This window comes from Quercus robur, chromosome 10, assembly GCF_932294415.1.
Source record: "Quercus robur chromosome 10, dhQueRobu3.1, whole genome shotgun sequence".
Taxonomy (NCBI): domain Eukaryota; kingdom Viridiplantae; phylum Streptophyta; class Magnoliopsida; order Fagales; family Fagaceae; genus Quercus; species Quercus robur.
In genome coordinates this window covers 50,230,298-50,249,748 of record NC_065543.1, presented here as the reverse complement: position 1 = coordinate 50,249,748, position 19,451 = coordinate 50,230,298, and the positions used below count along the sequence as shown (strand labels likewise).

The window sequence follows — 19,451 nt, the reverse complement described above, 5'->3', positions numbered from 1 at the left end:
TTTTTTTTTTTGTTTGTTTTTGGTTTTGATTAGTTAATTGAGTTGAGGAATTGAAATTAAGCTGGAGGAGAAGCTGATTGAATTGTTTTCTTAGGTTTACAAAGCGTTCCGTTGAATTTGTTTTATTTATTTATTATTTTTTGTAATTTTAGTTAGATTATATGGTTGGATGAGTTTGATCAAGGTTTAGCTGGTTTTGGTTGTGATTTGGACTTGGATTATGGAGCAATGGTGAGGTGGTGGAGTTGAGAAATTTGAAATTAAGCTGAAGGAGAAGATAGTTCTTGCTGAATGAATTGTTATCGTTTCGTTTAGTTTGACTTTTGGTCAATTTGTTTTTATTATTTTTTGTAATTTTAGTAAATTATATGCTTGGTTGAGTTTAATCAAGGTTAAGCGGGCTTCGGCTGTGATGTGGACTTGGACTATGGAGCAATGGTTAGGTGATTGAGTTGAAAAATTGAAATTGAGCTGGAGGAGAAGATAGTTCATGTTGAATGATTTTTTTTTTTTTTTTTTTTTTTTTTTTTTTTTTTTTTTCTAATTTTGAAACAATTGGGATAGACAACAATCAGGTTTATTAAGCATTTCTTTCTTTTAGTTCGAGTTTTGGTGAATTTGTTTTTATTATTTGTTGTAATTTTAGTTAAATTATATGCTTGGTTGAGTTTAGGGACGGACCTAGGATTTAAAGCTAGGGGGGACCGAAGTATAAGGGGAAAAAAATTGTGTGAAATTTTTATTATATTATTAATGTCTTTTTATCTTTGTTACTCACCCACGGCCCCAAACACACGATTACTTACCCACTACCAGCATTATGAATTTTTTTGAGCATTCAAAACTCACACTACCATGCCACTGATAATATCAAAAACACATTAAAAACATCCATATTTCAAAAGACAACATTGGCAATGGAAAATTATTATTTACCTATCACCAAAAAAAAAAAAAAAAAAAAGACAAAATTAACCAGCAATACCCAAACTTCTTAAATCCTAAATGGACCTAATCCAAAAGCCAAGCAAGCAACATTACAAAATCCATATAACGACAAACATAGACCCCACAAAACGACATTATGAATTTATAATGTGCTACTAAAACACTTTTCCTAACTTTAGGATTTTTTTTTTCCTGAATTACTAGCCTCTGTAAGTTTGTTTGTGCATGTTCCTATTGTTGCCCCCACTACCAACAAACAGTTAAACAAATAAAATATTCTTTACATTCCCTACTCTCTGTATATAATATAATTTACTCAGCAAAAATAATTTTCAGTCTCCGAGAGACAGACTCACAAACACAATCACAGATTCACAGATTAATTATTCATATATTCAATTCACAATCATCCTCAGCAAAAAAAAAAAAAAAAAAAAAAACCCCACAATCACATTTTCACGCAAACTATAAACATATGGTGTGGAGAAAGAGCATCAGAGAAAAATCATATCAGTATTAGGTTTTGAAAGTGAGAATAAATACTTGAAATTGGGTAGATTGGGATGGAGGTTGCAGAGGCCAGCATTGGAGGTGGGGTGGGCAGCTGGAGAAGCTGGCGGCATGGGCAGTGGGTAGGTGGCCGGTGGTTGATGCTTGATTATCTCTCGGTCTCTCCTCTGTCTTCTTCTTCTTCTTCTTCTTCTTTTTTTTTTTTTTTTTTTTTTTTTTTTTTTTTTAAATTTTAAATTTGGAATTAGGTTAGACGGCTTATCTTTCCTTGTTGGGTTGGGGCCTGGGCTGATATGTTCTTGGAGGGGAGGGGGCCCAATGGCCCAAACATGATTTTAATACCCAATTTACCTACTTTTTTTTTTTTGGGGTCGGGGGGGTCTGGGCCGGGCCCCCCTTTGGTTCCGTACCTGGTTGAGTTTGATCAAGGTTAAGCATGTTTTGGTTGTGATATGGACTTGGATTATGGAGCAATGGTAGGTGATTGAGTTGAGAAATTGAAATTAAGCTGGAGGAGAAGATAGTTCATGTTGAATTAATTGCTATCTAATTTTGAAACAATTTGGATAGACAACAAGTAGGTTTATGAAGCATTTCTTTCTTTTAGTTCGAGTTTTGGTGATTTCTTAAATTATTTATTGTAATTTTAGTAAATTATATGCTTTGTTTGTATTCTTTTCTTTGCTGTGAGTTTACAATTGTAAACATATTGCACTTTTGCTATCAATAAAACTTTTATTACCTATCCAAAAAAAAAAAAAAAAAAAAATAGAGTTGAGAAATTGAAATTAAGTTGGAGGAAAAGATAGTTCATGCAGAATGAATTGTTTTCTAAGGTTTATGAAGCGTGTCTTTTAGTTAGAGTATTGGTGAATTTGTTTTTATTATTTGTTGTAATTTTAGTTAAATTATATGCTCGGTTGAGTTTGATCAAGGTTAAGCTGCTTTTGGATGTGATTGAGATGAGAAGTTAAAATTAAGCTGGAGGAGAAGATAGTTCATGTTGAATGGATTGTTATCTAATTTTGAAACAATTTGGATAGACAACAAGAAGGTTTATGAAGCATTTCTTTCTTTTAGTTCGAGTTTTGGTGATTTCTTAAATTATTTGTTGTAATTTTAGTAAATTATATGCTTTGTTTGTATTCTTTTCTTTGCTGTGAGTTTACAATTGTAAACATATTGCACTTTTGCTATCAATAAAACTTTTATTACCTATCCAAAAAAAAAAAAAAAAAAAAAAAAAATAGAGTTGAGAAATTGAAATTAAGTTGGAGGAAAGGATAGTTCATGCAGAATGAATTGTTTTCTAAGGTTTATGAAGCGTGTCTTTTAGTTAGAGTATTGGTGAATTTGTTTTCATTATTTGTTGTAATTTTAGTTAAATTATATGCTCGGTTGAGTTTGATCAAGGTTAAGCTGCTTTTGGACGTGATTGAGATGAGAAGTTAAAATTAAGTTGGAGGAGAAGATAGTTCATGTTGAATGGATTGCTATCTAATTTTGAAACAATTTGGATAGACAACTAGAAGGTTTATGAAGCATTTCTTTCTTTTAGTTTGAGTTTTTTTTGGTGAATTTGTTTTTATTTATTTATTATTTTTTGTAATTTTAGTAAAATTATATGATTGGTTGAGTTTGATCAAGGTTAAGCTGGTTTTGGTTGTGATATGGACTTGGATTATGGAACAATGGTTAGGTGATTGAATTGAAAAGTTGAAATTAAGCTGGAGGAGAAGATTGTTAATGTTGATGAATTGTTTTCTAATTTTGAAACAATTGGAATAGACAACAAGTAGGTTAATGAAGCATTTCTTTCTTTTAGTTCGACCAAGTGTAAAGGCCCCCTTTTGCACTTGAATTGTTGACCCCTTGTACACTCCCTGTGTACTAGGGTGTTCCTTTTTTGATATCAATAAAACTTATTACATATCAAAAAATTTCTTTCTTTTAGTTCGAGTTTTGGTGAATTTTTTATATATTATTTATTGTAATTTTAGTTAAATTATGTGCTTGGTTGAGTTTAATCAAGGTTAAGCTAGTTTTGGATGTGATTGAAATGAGAAGTTAAAATTAATCTGGAGGGGAAGATAGTTAATGTTGAATGAATTGTTATGTTATTTTGAAACAATTGGGGTTAGACAACAATTGGGTTTATAAAATGACTAAAATTTTTAACACTTTAATTAGTGAATGGGTTATGGGGTTATTGGTGATTTTTCTTTGTGTCAGTTGTTATGCAATGGCAGTGTTAAATGATGTCTTAAAACAAGAAGAAATAAGTAGTTTTTTATAATTTTTTTTGGATGAGTAAATTAAAATTTATTGGGAAAAAGAGGTGCTCAAATGCGAGTGCCCATAAATAATTACAAATGGACACTCACAAGGTCCAAAAACTCAACAATATTGCTGCAAGAAACCACTGCAACTGAGGTACACTTTTCAAACAAAGATCTCAAAAAAACTATTCTTAATAGCTTGCAAAGATTGCTTTTTCATTCTCAAAAGTCTGTTGATTACTCTCTTTCCATATGGTTTGCATAATAAAATGCGGTGTATCTTGCTAGACAATCTATTATGGTGATGCCCAAATACCCCTCTCCAGATAGTCAATAAATCGATTACCTGAGCTGGCATTGCCCAGAGAACCCCAAAATCCATAAATGCAAGAGACTACTACTCACTAGTGATAGGATAGTGTCTCAACAAGTGGCCAACAGTCAACAGTTTCACCATTGCCCTTGCACATTATACGTTTGTTACAACCACTGGCTTCCATTTAAACAAGTTGTCAATGGCCAGTATGGAATTCAAATTTTTTGTGCATATGAAAAAAAGCTACCTTACTATCCCAATTGCCCTTCCAGGGATAACTAGATGTCTCATAGTTAGGGGATTGAATAATCCCCGAAAGAGGGAGGTTTGTAAGAATCTCCTTAAGGAATGGCGGTGTGATATAGTATGCCTCTAGGAAACTAAACTTTCTTCATTAAATTCTTCTGTTGTGCGAAGCTTATGGGGTATTCCCTTCATTGATTGGGCTGTCTTGGATGCGGTTCAAACATCAGGGGGGTTCTATTGCTAGCGGGTGGTTGAGAAAATTGATGTTTTTGTTGATCAGTTCTCAGTTAGTGTACTTCTTAGGGGAGTTTTGTATGGTTTTGAATGGGTCTGTACTGGTATTTATGGTCCAAACGTAGACCAACACAGGGCTGCTTTGTGGGAGGAGTTATCCAGGGTGCGTGTTTGATGGACCATGGCTTGGTTATTATTTGGAGACTTCAACATCATTAGATATCCTTGTGATAGGCTTGGTTGTGAGTCTTTCAGCCCAGCCATGTTTGCTTTTTTAGATTTTATAGAGAATAATTACCTAGTGGAGAAGGGGCATCTTTCACCTGGTGTAGGGATTTGGAACTGAAGTCTATGTCCCGTATTGACAAGACTTTGGTATCTGTGGATTGGGCAGATCATTTTGGAAATGTGTCTCAAAGGGTGTTTCCTTGTGTTATTTTTGACCATTGTCTGCTTTTGGTGGAAGCTGGTGGTGTTGGTAGGGGGCGTTGTGCTTTTAAGTTTGAGAATATGTGGCTAAAAGTTGAGGGTTTTGTTGAGAAAGTTCAACAATGGTGGAATAGGTATTGCTTTATGGGCTCTCCAAGTTTTGTTTTGGCTCAAAAATTAAAGGCTCTTAAAGAAGACCTAAAGAGGTGGAATAAGGAGGAATTTGGAAATTTGGCTTTTAGGAAGAAGAGTTTGTTGACTAAATTATTGGGTTTGGATGCTAGGGAAGAACTTTTAGGCCTTTCACATGAGGAACAATCTTGTTGAACGCAGGTTAAAGGTGATATTGAAATTTTAGCTAATTTGGAAGAGACTTTCTAGAGACAAAAGTCCCGTCCTCTGTATGTGAAGGAGAGAAATAACAACACACGTTTCTTTCATAGATAGCAAACCGTGCTCTGTATGTGAAGGAGGGGGATAACAATGCACGTTTCTTTCATAGATTAGCAAATTCTCATAGAAGAGCTAATCACATTAGAAGCATAGAGGTAGATGGTGTTGTATATGAGGATGAAACTATTGTACGTTCTCAGGTGGTCCAATTCTATCAGGATCTTTATACAAAGACGGATACGTTGCGTCCAACTGTGGATGGGATGGATTTTGCTTGTATTGGGGAGGATGAAAGGTTGCCCCTTGAGAGGGAGTTTTTGAAAGAAGAAGTCACCCAGGTTTTGATGGAGATTGGGGGGGGGGGGGGGTAATGCCCCTGGTCCGGATGGATTCACCATGGCTTTTTTCCACAAATGCTGGAGGGTTGTGGAGGTTGATGTTATGGCTGTATTTAAGCACTTTCACAGGTACTTTGAGTTTGAATGGTCTCTAAATGCTTCTCTTCTCTCTTTAATTCCCAAGAAAAATAATGCTATAAATATTAAGGATTTTCGGCCTATTAGCTTGGTGGGCAGTGCGGACAAGTTGCTATCTAAGGTGTTGGCGAATAGGTTGAGGGTGGTGTTGGACAATCTGATATCAGAGTCTCAGAATTCCTTTGTTGCTATGAGGCAAATTTTACACTTAGTGCTTATTGCAAATGAGTGCCTAGACAGCAGATTGAAGTGTCATTCATTGGGTGTAGTGTGTAAGTTGGACATAGAAAAGCATATGATCATGTAAATTGGGATGCTTTGTTCTACTTGTTGAATAGGATGGGTTTTGGGTTGAAGTGGAGGGGGTGGATTAAGGCTTGCATAACTACTGTTCGTTTCTCTGTTCTTGTGAATGGATCCTTGGCTGGTTTTTTTGGAAGTTCTCGTGATTTGAGATAAGGTGATCCGTTGTCTCCTCTTTTTTTCCTTTTGATTATGGAAGTATTAAGTCGAATTCTGAAGAAAATTGAGGAGAGTGGTTTGCTTCTTGGTTTTCATGTGGGCCTAGTAAACTCTATTGGGGTACGCATATCACATTTGTTGTTTGCAGATGATACCATTTTATTTTGTGATGCTTCTAGAGAATAAGTGTTGTTCATTCGGCTGGCTTTGTCTTGTTTTCAAGCTTTTACTAGCTTAAAAGCAAATGTGAGGAAGAGTGAGATTGTCCCGGTTGGGGAGTTTGGTAATATAGGTGCTTTGGCTAAGATTCTTTGTTGTAGGGTGGGCAGCTTGCCTATGAAGTATTTGGGAATGCCCTTGGGTACTTCGTATAAGACAGCATCCATTTGGAATCCTATTTTGGAGAAGATGGAGAAGAAACTTTCAGGTTGGAAGCGTTTGTATTTGTCTAAGGGTGGTAGACTCAAGCTTTTGAAGAGCACCCTTTCCAGTCTACCTACATATTACCTTTCCTTATTTACCATCCTTGTAGCTGTGGTTGATAGGTTGGAATGTATTTAGAGAAACTTTTTATGGGGTCTTCAGAGGAGTGTTTTAAATATTCTTTGTTGGCTTGGGAGGTGTGTTCACCTTTAGAGATGGGTGGTTTGGGGATTAGGAAGTTAGTGCTTTTCAATCAAGCTCTATTAGGGAAGTGGTTATGGAGGTTTGGACATGAAGGAACCTATCTTTGGCGGAGGGTTGTCGCCACTAAATATGGAGAGGATTGAGGGGGGTGGAATACTAAAGTATGTAGAAAGGCCCACAGGTGTGGTCTTTGGCGTGGTATTAGAGATTCTCCAAACATTTGGCCCTAGTGGTGGGTGATGGCTCTTGTATTCTTTTTTGGCTTGATAGGTGGGTTTGGGATACTTCACTTAAAATGCTTTACCCTCAGCTATATGCGTGTTCAAATGACAAGGAAGCTTGCATTTCTGATGTATTGTGTTAGCAGGATGGTGGAAATGATAGATATTGGAATTTGAGATTTTATAGGGACTTTCACGAGAGGGAATTAGAAGCTGCCTTATCTTTCCTCGATTTCATTCAAGCTCGGATTCCTAGGGGTGCTGGGTGTGATAGTTCCCATTGGTGTCTTAATGGGAATGGCAAGTTTGATATTCGTTCCTATTACAATAAGATCCGGGGTGGTTCTATCTCTAGTTTCCCTTAGAAGGGTAAGATTTTTAAAATAGTGGCTTTTTTTATGTGGATAGCAGCACATGGTCGGATACTTACCTTGAATAATCTGATGCTCCGGGGTCTCCCTTTGGCGAATCGATGTTGTATGTGCTGCTGTAATGAGGAAACTGTGGATCATCTTCTCCTACACTGTCTTGTAGCTCACTCGTTGTGGGTACGAATGTTACAGGTATTTGGGATCCAATGGGTCATGCCAGGTTTCGTGGAGAGTTTGGTGTCTTGTTGGAGTTTTTGGCTGGGGGAATTTTCGTCGGACATCTGGAATATGGTTCCTGGTTGTTTGATGTGGGTTGTTTGGATGGAAAGAAATTAGCGCTCCTTTGAGGCTAAAGAGAAATAGAATGTTCAATTACAAGCTCAATGCCATAGTACTCTGTTTGATTGGTCTAGGAGCTGGGGTTGTTCGACTTGTTCTTCCATCAATGAGTTTCTTTCTTCCCTTAGTATTATCCCCTAAGCTGCTTTTTCTATCTTTGTTGTTGTTTGTTGCTTTTTCTTGTGTTCACCATCATGAACACCTTGTATTTGCTTTAATCGCCATTTTTTCATGATTAATACTATCTTTATTACTTATCAAAAAAAAGAAGGAAGGAAATCATTTGAGGTACGATGAAAGCATTTATAGGTTCAATGAAAACGTAGAGTCAGGAAATGAGACTTGTTTATTTATATCTTTCCATAAGTTAGAAAAGGAAAAGAGATTGGCACAATTTCCTGTACATAATTTTTTTTTTCTTTTCTGTTGTTTGTACATATTTTTTCTGGCTACTTCATTTTTCTAATGAAGTAGTCTTCTCTTAATACAAGTTTGCTTACCCATAAAAAAAAAGACTAGCATGAGGTCTGCGACCAGTCTGAGATCAAAGAATACAAATCATAAAGAGAGGATACTGAGAAATCAACAAAATACATCGAATGAATGCAACCTTGAGGACGCATTTAGTTGTACAAGGATTTCAAAATGTGCTCTTTGATTACAAAGGTAGGACGTTCCACGTCCACCCCATTAAAGGCCCTCCTATTTCGTTCATACCACAAAGTGAACATGACACAAAGTGGTGTGACTATACACACCTTAGCTAATTGTGTCACTAAAGATGGCCTTGCCAACACTCCAAAAGATCAAGCACTAACTTGGGCAAAGACAAAGAACCATGTCTCTGTGTTCGCAAAGAACAATGAAGTACCAGGTGATGAATAGATTCCCTGCTTTTCTTACACATACAACACCAATCAACTTTTAACAGATGCCTTTTTCGAACATGTCAATTGTCAACAGATGCCTTTGTGATAAGAAGTTTGAATTTTTATGGGTCAATGTTTTGTGTGTATTTGTTTGTTCAAGATATTGCATACCTGTGTGCTTTAGTTTTTCTTGTACTTGTTTTTCATATCAATGAAGTTTATTACTTATCAAAAAAAGATATTGCATACCTGTGCATATAATATTTAGAAAAGTCTCAAACAACTCTCTTCTGTTTTTGATTTTTAGTGAATTATAATCTGTACCCGTGATCATATTTTTGAACTTGTGTTTAAATATTTGAGAAACTATTTTAAGCTCAGTTCTATCTACTTTATTTTGTAATACCTTTACTGTATTTGTTTTCAATTTGACTTTTTTACACTGCTAGCATCAGCAGTCTTGGTACAGGGCAAAGGGGCATGTTGGAACAATCTTGTTCTTGCTTGTTGGGGTGCCTACCTTTTTAGTGTTGACATATCTCAAGATATTACCTTCCATAGCTTTCTGTATTTTGTGAAGGTCAATGCTATTTGTGGAGATCATTTGCATGCCGCTTTGCTGGATTATATGAATTAATAACATGATACTTAATTTTAATAAAATTTTATTTTCCATTTTAGTGTGTGAGCAGGCATATTCCATGGCGCAAGACCTGGATCCCAATAGTGATGGTAGAGGTGTTCTTCAGTTCAAGACTGGTTTGATGTCTGTAATAAAGGTATCAATTAAAAACAAAATCTTGTGTGGCACATATTTATAAAATTAGGATTTTATTATTCCTTTCTATTTTTTAAATGCACTGCAGAATAAATTGCTTGTGCATGTTGCACTTCTTGCTAGAATTTTATCACTTTATCATTTTGAGTTATGGGGAGTTGACTATTTTCTGCAGCAAAAACTTGCAAAAAGGGATGGGGGCCGAATTGATCGTAATCGTGATGTTGAACACCTGTGGGAATTTTACCAACAATACAAGAGACGGTATAGAGTGGATGATATCCAAAGAGAGGAACAGAAATTGCTGGAAACTGGAGCCCTTAGTGTTAACATTGGAGAGTATGGCTGCTAACTAATGCTGCCTTATTTGTTTTCTCACGACTTATTTGTTTACTTAGATCCAATAATATTTATGTTCATTATTTAGGACTATAACCAGTAACTGGATCCTTCTACTGCTTGTTCCTTCAGAGAATTCTAGGTTGCATTTTGGAAATATTGCCCATGAAATACTTTAGTGAAAAGTTGAAATCTGGTCACATATAGTTTTAGAGTAGAATGAGCTGCTTGTATACGGATGAAACATCATTTGATTTTACAATTTAGTCTATGCAATCAATTGACGTGAAATGGAGAAGGTATCTTTATTTAAGTAAGAGCTATGGCACCTTTGCTCCATTGATAGATTTGGAAAACATGCTTTGTTTACTATCGGAAAAGGGTTTTGTTTCCTGTTTTATGTGTTGAATCTGTAGTGGGTTAGTTTTCTTCTTTTTATCCTGCTAGCCTTAAATCAAAGTGATTGCTCACTCTGCATATTTTAAATATCTTCATTGTGCTTTGGAATTGATTTTGTATCATCTTCATTGATAAAATATTCATATTATATATGATCATTTGATTTCTGTTGGGTTTTTTCCTAGTCATTGTTTATTTGTAAGATTCCATGGTAGGACAAGGTGTGGTGCCACACCAGTACATGACCAGGCATTTGTGTCCACAGAGCAAGGGCAAGGCCTTGACATCCTTGCCAATGGAAGGCTATTAAATGGGCATTCATGCTAGGCCAAGCCTAGGAATGTGAAATCATGCCATTACTTGACCAGCCATCCCATGGCACACCCAAGTATTTGCAGCCCAAGTTTGGCAAGGCCAAGATATGCTTGGCCTTAATTGCAGGCTTGAGTCGCTTGACTCTGATTAAGGATGAGCTTAGGCCTTTGGAACACTTCTTTTGGTTAGATGTTATTTTGTATGCACTAATATAGCAGCTTAGATGCTGCTTGATTGGGATAGTTTTTTCTTAGCTCACTCCATAAGCTGGGATTGAGATTGCTTCTATTTATTATATTTGAAAATCTTGTTTCAATTTCTGATAAACATAATGAACACTTGGAAGAACTTTTAGGGTTTCCCTCTCTATGTGTTAAGCATGGATAAATTTTTTAATTGAAATTAAATTTTTTTTTTTGGGTTGGTATTTAGATCTTTAGAAATGAGAAAGGTAATTGCTACCTTGAGGGCCTTGGTTGAGGTCATGGAGGCACTTAGCAAAGATGCAGATCCTGGAGTTGGAAGACTTATAATTGAGGAGGTACTTTTCTTTACCTAACTACCTTTGGATGGGACCTTCAACAAACCATGCAATACATTATATCATTCAATGCTTATTTGTATCTCCTTAATATTTTGTCCATTTAGGATTTACTTTGATAATTTAGTGTGGGGTTGAGCTGTTCTCTCTGGTTTTTACTGGATGCTAGTTGATGGGTAATGGTGGCAATCAAAAAGTTCATTTAAAAAAAATCTGTCACTATTTTAAGGATTCTGTTTTGCCTTACGTAGCAGCTGTTGGTATCTTGACATATGCAGCTTCCAACATATTTATTAGTGTTGGAAAACTTTGCCTGGAAATAACAGTTTCTGTGTGTGTGTGCGTGGCTATTCAGTTGCGAAGAATCAAAAGGTCTGATGGCACATTATCTGCGGAACTCACGCCCTACAATATTGTTCCTCTGGAAGCACCGTCATTGACCAATGCCATTAGAGTTTTTCCAGAAGTAAGTCAAGTTTTGAATAAGATTTATTTCAATATGCGTTGTCCTTGTTCTTTAGCAATACTGTTACCCTACTTCTGATTGGCTCTCAACTTTACCTGAATTTGAGTGTTTCCCAGTCTTATTACATAACAATTACATGTGCACTTTAAATTGAGGTGACCTTTTCCTGTTGTGCATTTTTTTATTTTTTCCTGCTGTGTTCCATATTATCTATGTGGAGATTGTCCCCTTAAAGAAGCCTTCCTGGAGTTGTTTAGAATTAGTCGTGATAAGGAGACTTCTATAGTGGGAGTTATGCATTTTCATGATGGGATGCTTAACTGGGATGTTCAGTTCACTAGATTGGTCCAAGATTGGGATTTGGAGTCCTTGACTGCTTTCATGGATTTAGTCTATTCTAGAACAGTGAATGGTGAAAGGCAAGATAAACTTTATTGGAGAACTGTCAAGAGTTGGGGTTTTGAGGTGTGTAGTTACTATCACCCCCTATCCTTGTCTAGCAACAGTTCATTCCCTTGGAAATTAGTATGGTGATCTAAGATCCCTCCTAGGGTAGCCTTTGTCTTAGGAAAGATTTTGGCTATAGACAATTCATGGAAGAGAGGCATCATTCTCATTGATTACTGCTATATGTGTAAAATGAGTTGGGAATCGGTTGATCATCTCCTTTGTCATTGTCCCATAGTGTTTGAGTTATGGACAATGGTGTGAAGTTTGTTTGGTCTTCTATGGATAATGCCTCAGAGGGTTTTTGATTTGTTAGCAGCTTGGCAAGGCCCCTTTTGGTTGGCATCATAATATAGCTTTTTTAAAGGCGGTGCCACATTGCATCATGTGGTGTCTTTGGCGAGATTGGAATGTGAGATGTTTGGAAGGAGGAGATCAGTCTATTCTTGAGATTAAATCTTTTTTTCTCTATACTTTATCGGAATGGAATGTTGCTTTTAAATCTCTTCCTTGTTCTTCATTGTTAGATTTACTTGAGCATTGTAATTTGAGGGAATGATCGTACTCCCCAAGTGCACCCGTGGTGTACATGGGTCTTTCTTTTTGATCAGTAAAATTTTTGTTACTTATAAAAAAAAAATATATTTGGGTTATCTGTTCAGGTCAAGGGAGCGATATCTGCAATTAGATATACTGAACAATTTCCCAGACTTCCTGCTGATTTTGAGATTTCTGGACAAAGGGATGCAGATTTGTTTGATCTCCTGGAATTTGTGTTTGGTTTTCAGGTTTGCTAATACTTGTATTTCTCCATTATGTTCTTTGATATGTTTGACAGTAGATATGGTATGGGGTAAAATTGCACTGTAAATAGAGCTCAGTTTTGCAAACAACTTGTTTGATCTATGTTTTAGTTTGGGTTGATGCATCGATGATTATTCTACTATTGATAATAATTTTAATTCTACTGTTGATTTTAATTTATTAATTTTTGAATATACATCTTTCTTACTTATCAAAAAAAAAAAAAAAAAAAATAATGAACATGCTTTGAGGATGAAGGAGGTTTTGCGTAATCTTCAAAAAAGTTTATTCAGTTGTGATTTGCTTTACATGTTTTAGTTTGAAACCCACCTACACAGAGTTAAGGTGATTGCCTTTGAGTACCATATCAGCAAACCTTTTGGCCAAAATACATATAAATTACTATTCTGTGATTGCATGTTCTAAGAGCATACTCTGTTTATCTTCCCTCCTGTCAGCGATTTCTTAGTTGAGTAATTTGACTTGTATGCAGAAAGATAATGTAAGGAACCAGCGTGAGAATGTTGTTCTTACAATAGCAAATGCACAGACTCGACTTGGCATACCTGTAGAGGCTGATCCGGTGAGAGTTTCAGATAATTTATTTATGAATCAATTTTCCTAATGCTCAGGTTATCAGGCTTGTCATTTGCCTGTTATTTACTCAGCTTGTTAGTTTAAGAGTTTTGCTTTGTTCTCAACAACTTTTAGAGTCTTTGATTGAATAGATCAATATGCTTTTATAATTTCTATTATGTTCCTAGTCAATGATTGTTATTATGTTCTCTTTGTGAAGCTGTAGATGAATCATTAACATGCAAAGATCTTTTTGGTATCAATTGATTTATGCGCGGATCAATTGATTTGTTGTGCCAGCTTATAAGAAGATAGGTTGTCATTTATTTATTTATTTATTTTTTAGAGGGGAATTTATGGGGTCATTGATGCCTGATCAATGTCCTGAAATTTATTGAAGCAGAATTTAAATTGAATTTCAGAGTTTTATTTTTTAATACACAGAATATATATTTGGTTGGTTGTAGACTATATTATTTCATGAATGCCCAATTCAGTCAGGATTTTTTTTTTTAATAAAATTTTTAAATATATATATATATATATGTGTGTGTGTGTGTGTGTGTGTGTGTGTGTGTATCAAATTCATGGTCCTTAATTTATGTACAAATTGTTGCTTGCTGTTACTATTAGATTAAGCTTGTAATTTGAATCATAGAGTTTTGAATTTCTGTATGTAAGGTTTTATCAGCCTTTCTGGTGGAGGCTGTGAAGGGTTTTTTGTTCACTTTTGAAGCTATTACTCCTAAAATTAATGGTACGGATAACCTAAAGATTTGAACTACGGAGACAAAAAAGGTTAAGGGAAGAGAAGGGGGGGGGGGGGGGGGGGGCACTGTATCGCAACATGAGTTTGTTGCGGTATTTACAACCAAGCATCCAAGCATTTAGTGAGGGGAGCGAATGCGCTTACTGCTCATCCGCACATTATATGTTTCTATGAAGTTGGATGTTGTGTAAATTATTTTGTTGCTTATCTTGGAAACTTATAAACATAGTCCATCTTACCTTTATACGTTAGGCATTCTGAAAGTGCTTGAATTATGTAGTCATTATTTGCCATGTATACTGTGGTGGATATGCTCAGTCGGGACTTTTAAGCCCTATTATTTTATTTTGGTATTGTTTTCTTGTCTTTGTTATGGCTTTTCTCCCACTTCTGTTCTTTTTGCTTTATGCTAATCTATATTTTTGTAGATTGTAGGGTGGTATTGTAATGAGTTATCTTACATTGTATTGGAAAGGTGGTTGGTGGGATTCTTGTGGATGTTAATTGACAGATATCACTTTTTTCTTGTGTCTTGGACAGAAAATAGATGAGAAGGCAATAAATGAGGTTTTCTTGAAAGTGCTTGATAATTATATCAAGTGGTGCAAGTACTTGCGCGTACGCTATGTTTGGAACAGGTCAATTCTGAAACCTGTTGTTATTTTGAAATAATTAGTTCAACCCAAGGGATAGCATAATTGGCTGGGGACCATGCCTCATGAGCGGAGGTTACTAGTTTGAATCTCCCCATTCCCCTCCCCTTGGGGCCAATACTACTAACAAAAAATTTGGTTCCTCTATACTCTGACTTGTCTGTGTTTAAATCTCCACAGTTTAGAAGCAATTAATAGGGACAGGAAGCTTTTTCTGGTTTCATTGTACTTTCTTATATGGGGAGAAGCTGCAAATGTCCGTTTCCTTCCTGAATGCATTTGCTATATATTCCACCATGTAAGCCTCTAATAATGGTGCTTAAATTTTTTGTTTTCACCTTTGATCTGCTATTATCATCTGTTCTGTTATGCTTATATAAAAAAAAAAAAAATCATCTGTTATGTTATAAAAGATGAAAAATGTCTTTTAGGCACTGACAACTTCTTTGTAAATCTTATGTGCTACAAAATCATGCTGTGCAAAGCATTATTCTTTAATGTACTACGTAACTGATCAATATCATAGAAATGTAAATAATATATGACCCCATGAAACAAAATGAGACTCTTTTTCTTTTCTTTTCATCTTTCTTTCCCCTTTCTTATTATCCTTCTATTTTTCTGCTTGCTGGGTTGGAGTCCGTGTGCTCTATGAATTAACCTATTTTCAGTTGACATTCGGCCTGGAAAATGAATATATATTTTCGGTGTAAAATGTTAGAATTTTTGGGCGATTTATGGAAACAAGTCATTATTGAAGATGATGCGGGTGAAAGTGACCCTAGATTGATGATTATCCATGTATATTTTTAATGTCCATCTGAATTAAAAGAGACATTTTGCTAGAAATTTAATGATTGTAGTTTTATATTTTATCTATAGTAATGAAATTATTATAATCAGTTGCGTTTCTCAGATGGCAAAAGAATTGGATGCAATATTGGATCATGGAGAAGCTAATCGTGCTGCCAGCTGTATAACTGAAAGTGGTTCTGTGTCCTTTCTTGAGAAAATCATTTTCCCTATATATGAGACGTTGGCAGCGGTCAGTGGTTCTTTCACTATTCATGTGATTTGAATGTATCTTATGTCATCTTCTCTGCCAAGTTAAAAAAGGACATGTCTTTCACTATTCATGCACTTTGTTACTCGCTTAATTGACATGTCTTTTTATTTATTTATTACTTTTACTAATGTTATTTTTGGTCTTCCTCTACTTTTTTTTTGTTCCCTCAACTTGGAACGACTTACTTTTTCTAACCAGTTCATTACTTGCTCTTCTCTGAACATGGCCAAACCATCTCAAGTGACTCTTCTTCATCTTTTCATCAATAGGGGCTATCCTTATTTTTAAACGAATTTACTTATTTTGAATCCTATTTTGAATCTTATCTTTTCGTGTATTCCCACTTATACATATTTACATTTTCATTTCCGCTATTCATTTTATGGACATGTAGATACTTAACCGCCTAACATTTGGTACACAGAGCATAGTTTTGGTTGTATGATAGTTTTATAAAGTTTTCCCTTTAACTTAATAGGTATTCTTCAATCAACAATACTCCTGATATGCTTCTCCACTTTATTAACCTTACTCTTAGCCTCTATGATTCACATCCTTTTGAATCTCTCCGTCTTTAGGAATTATTGATGCAAGGTATCGAAAGCTCTATCTCTTTGGTATCTCTTGGCCATCAATTATTACTGCCCCTTTTTCTCTGTTTCTACTTTTACTAAACTTTTTTTTGGATAGGTAATAAGAGTTTTATTGATAGGAAAAGTACAATGTGTTACAATTGTAAACTCACTGCACTTGCAACAAATACAATCAAATCAAATGGAAAATCTAACCTAAATTAGGAAATCAAACACGCAAATACAATGCGTAAGACCCCAAATACGAGACCGCTCAAACAAAGTCCTTGTTAGCAAAGTCTTCAACAGATCTATGGGTTTCTCAATGTCCTCAAAAGTACGGGCATTGTGTTCCTTCCATACTAACCACATAAGACACGCGGGTACCATATTCCAAACATTTGAAGCATAAGTCCCCAACCAATTCCATATCTCTAGTGGAGGGTTGTTGCCACTAAATATGGAGTGGGTCAAGGGGGGTGGAATACTAAAGTCTGCAGAAGGGCCCATAGGTGTGGTCTATGGCGTGGTATTAATGAAGGATAGGAGAGCTTCTCCAAACATTTGGCCCTAGTGGTGGGTGATGACTCTTGTATTCTTTTTTGGCATGATAGGTGGATTGGGGATAACTCACTTAAAATGCTCTATCCTCAATTGTATGCGTGTTCAAATGACAAGGAAGCTTGCATTTCTGATGTTCTATGCTATCAGGAGGATGGAAATGATGGAGTTTGGAATTTGAGATTTTGTTGGGACTTTCATGATAGGGAATTAGAAGCTGCCTTCTCTTTCCTTGATTTCATTCAATCTTGGATTCCTAGGGGTGTTGGGTGATATAGTTCCCATTGGTGCCTTAATGGGAATGGTAAGTTTGATATTCGGTCCTATTACAATAAGATTTTGGGGTGCTTCTATCTCCAGTTTTCCTTGGAAGGGTATTTGGAAAGTTAAGGTTCCTAAAAGGGTGATTTTCTTTTTGTGGACAGCAATTCATGGTCGGATTTTTACCTTTGATAATCTTATGCTTAGGGGTCTCTCTTTGGCGAATCGGTGTTGTACGTGCTGCTGTAATGAGGAATCTGTGGATCATCTCTTCCTCCATTGTCCTGTAGCTCACTCGTTGTGGGTGTATATGCTTTAGGTCTTCGGGATCCAATGGGTCATGCCAGTTTCTGTGGAAAGTTTGGTGTTTTGTTGGAGCTACTAGTCGTGGAAATTTTATTCAGACATTTGGAATAAGGTTCCTGGCTGTTTGGTGTGAATTGTTTGGACGGAAAGAAATTGGCGCTCTTTTAAGGATACTGAGAAATCGTTGGTTCAGTTACAAACTCTATGCCAGAGAACTCTTTTGATTGGTCTAGGTGCTAGGGTTCCTTGAATTGTTCTTCTATCATTGAGTTTCTTTCTTCTCTTAGAATCGTCCCTTAAGTTCTTTTCTTTGTTGTTGTTTGTTGCTTTTTCTTGTGTTCATCATCATGAACACCTTGTATTTGCTTTCTTCTTTTTGTCATCTTGATTAATACTATTCTTATTACCTATATAAAAAAAAGTACCCAATCAATTCCTCCAAGCAAAAAGAAGAGAGACAATTGTATTCAGCATCACCCATTGAACCCCAAACATAAGAAAGACTTCACTCCACAAAGCGTAAGCAAACTTACAATGTAGCAAAAGGTGATCCATAGTTTCCTCATCACACCGACATAGGCAACACCAATTAACAAGAGGCAAGTTCTTCTTAACAAGGATATCTATTGTAAGAATCCCACCCCTAGCAACTGTCCATAAAAAGAAAAACACCCTTGTAGGTACCTTAACACACCAAATGCTCTGCCAAGGGAAAGAACCAGAAGGGGCCTTCAATAATAATTATAAAATGATCGCACATCAAAAACACCACTACGAGTCAACTACCAAATTAGGATATCATCACCCTCCCCACTTGGTATCCTGGTAGAAACATGCCATGTACTCCGGTTTAGTCTTACTTAAACAAAAGCCTTTAGATGATAGAGTCTCGCCAAATTTCCAACTTGGCACTAACTCCACTTTTAGTTTCATCCACTAAAACTATATCATTTGCAAAAAACATACACCAAGGGACTTCCTCTTCACTCAATTTAGTCGATTTAGTGAGCTCATCCATCATTAGTGCAAATAGATATGAGCTTAATGCTGATCCTTGATGCAAACCTATAGTGATGGGAAACTCACTTTGATTCCTCCATTTGTTCTCACACTAGTTACAACTCTGTTATACATATCCTTAATCAAGTTAGTATTACTTTAGTTGAACTCCTTTCTTCTCCAAAACTCACCACATAACCACCCTAAAGACCCTATCATATGCTTTCTCAATATCAATAAAAACCATATGAAGATCTTTATAGGCCTCTATATTTTTCCATTAGTCGTTTAAGTAAATAAATAGCTTCCATAGTAGATTGTCCTAGCATAAAACCAAATTGATTCTCCAATACTATTGTTTCATATCTTAACCTATGTTCATTCATTCTTTCTCACAGATTTGTAGTGTGATTCATAAGTTTAATTCCATGGTAGTTTGTACAGTTTTGGATATCCCCATGTTCTTGTAAATAGGTTTTTAGTACACTAGGAAGCACTGGTGCAGATTCGGGTTTGGGTGCGGGTGCGGTGCGGCGATTCGGCAATTTTTGAAAAAGTAGGGTGCGGAATTTGAGGAGTTCTATCATCATAGTAAGTTTGAGAAATCTTTGAACGCTACCTTTATAGCCCTAATTCCTAAGAAGAATGATGCTTCCAATATTCGAGATTTCAGGCCTATTAGCTTGGTGGGGAGCTTGTACAGGATCTTGTCTAAGGTTTTGGCAAATCGTTTGAAACTGGTCTTAGATCAATTGATTTCTGAGTCTCAGAATAGTTTTGTGGGAGGTAGACAGATTCTTGACTCAGTTCTTATTGCCAATGAGTGTGTTGATAGTCGAGTGAAGAGTAAGATCCCGGGGTTTATTTGTAAGCTAGACA

At 36.0% G+C, this 19,451-nt stretch overlaps 1 protein-coding gene and 1 long non-coding RNA gene across 5 annotated transcripts in view; both read left to right on the top strand.

Moving 5' to 3' along the window:
- Positions 1-3,253, top strand: LOC126703590 (uncharacterized). Its single transcript, XR_007648136.1, has 2 exons — positions 1-2,393; positions 2,872-3,253. It is a non-coding gene; the product is annotated as an uncharacterized LOC126703590 (long non-coding RNA).
- The window catches only part of LOC126703583 (callose synthase 10), a 54,820-nt gene that overhangs the window by 453 nt on the left and 34,916 nt on the right, over positions 1-19,451 (top strand). For all 4 annotated transcript variants that reach the window (XM_050402549.1, XM_050402548.1, XM_050402551.1 and 1 more), the window contains exons 2-10: positions 9,402-9,499; positions 9,674-9,837; positions 10,984-11,092; positions 11,448-11,558; positions 12,668-12,793; positions 13,303-13,392; positions 14,695-14,792; positions 14,988-15,105; positions 15,724-15,852. In XM_050402549.1, the coding sequence (XP_050258506.1) occupies positions 9,402-9,499; positions 9,674-9,837; positions 10,984-11,092; positions 11,448-11,558; positions 12,668-12,793; positions 13,303-13,392; positions 14,695-14,792; positions 14,988-15,105; positions 15,724-15,852 (1,043 nt within the window). The remainder of the gene's footprint in view (positions 1-9,401; positions 9,500-9,673; positions 9,838-10,983; positions 11,093-11,447; positions 11,559-12,667; positions 12,794-13,302; positions 13,393-14,694; positions 14,793-14,987; positions 15,106-15,723; positions 15,853-19,451) is intronic.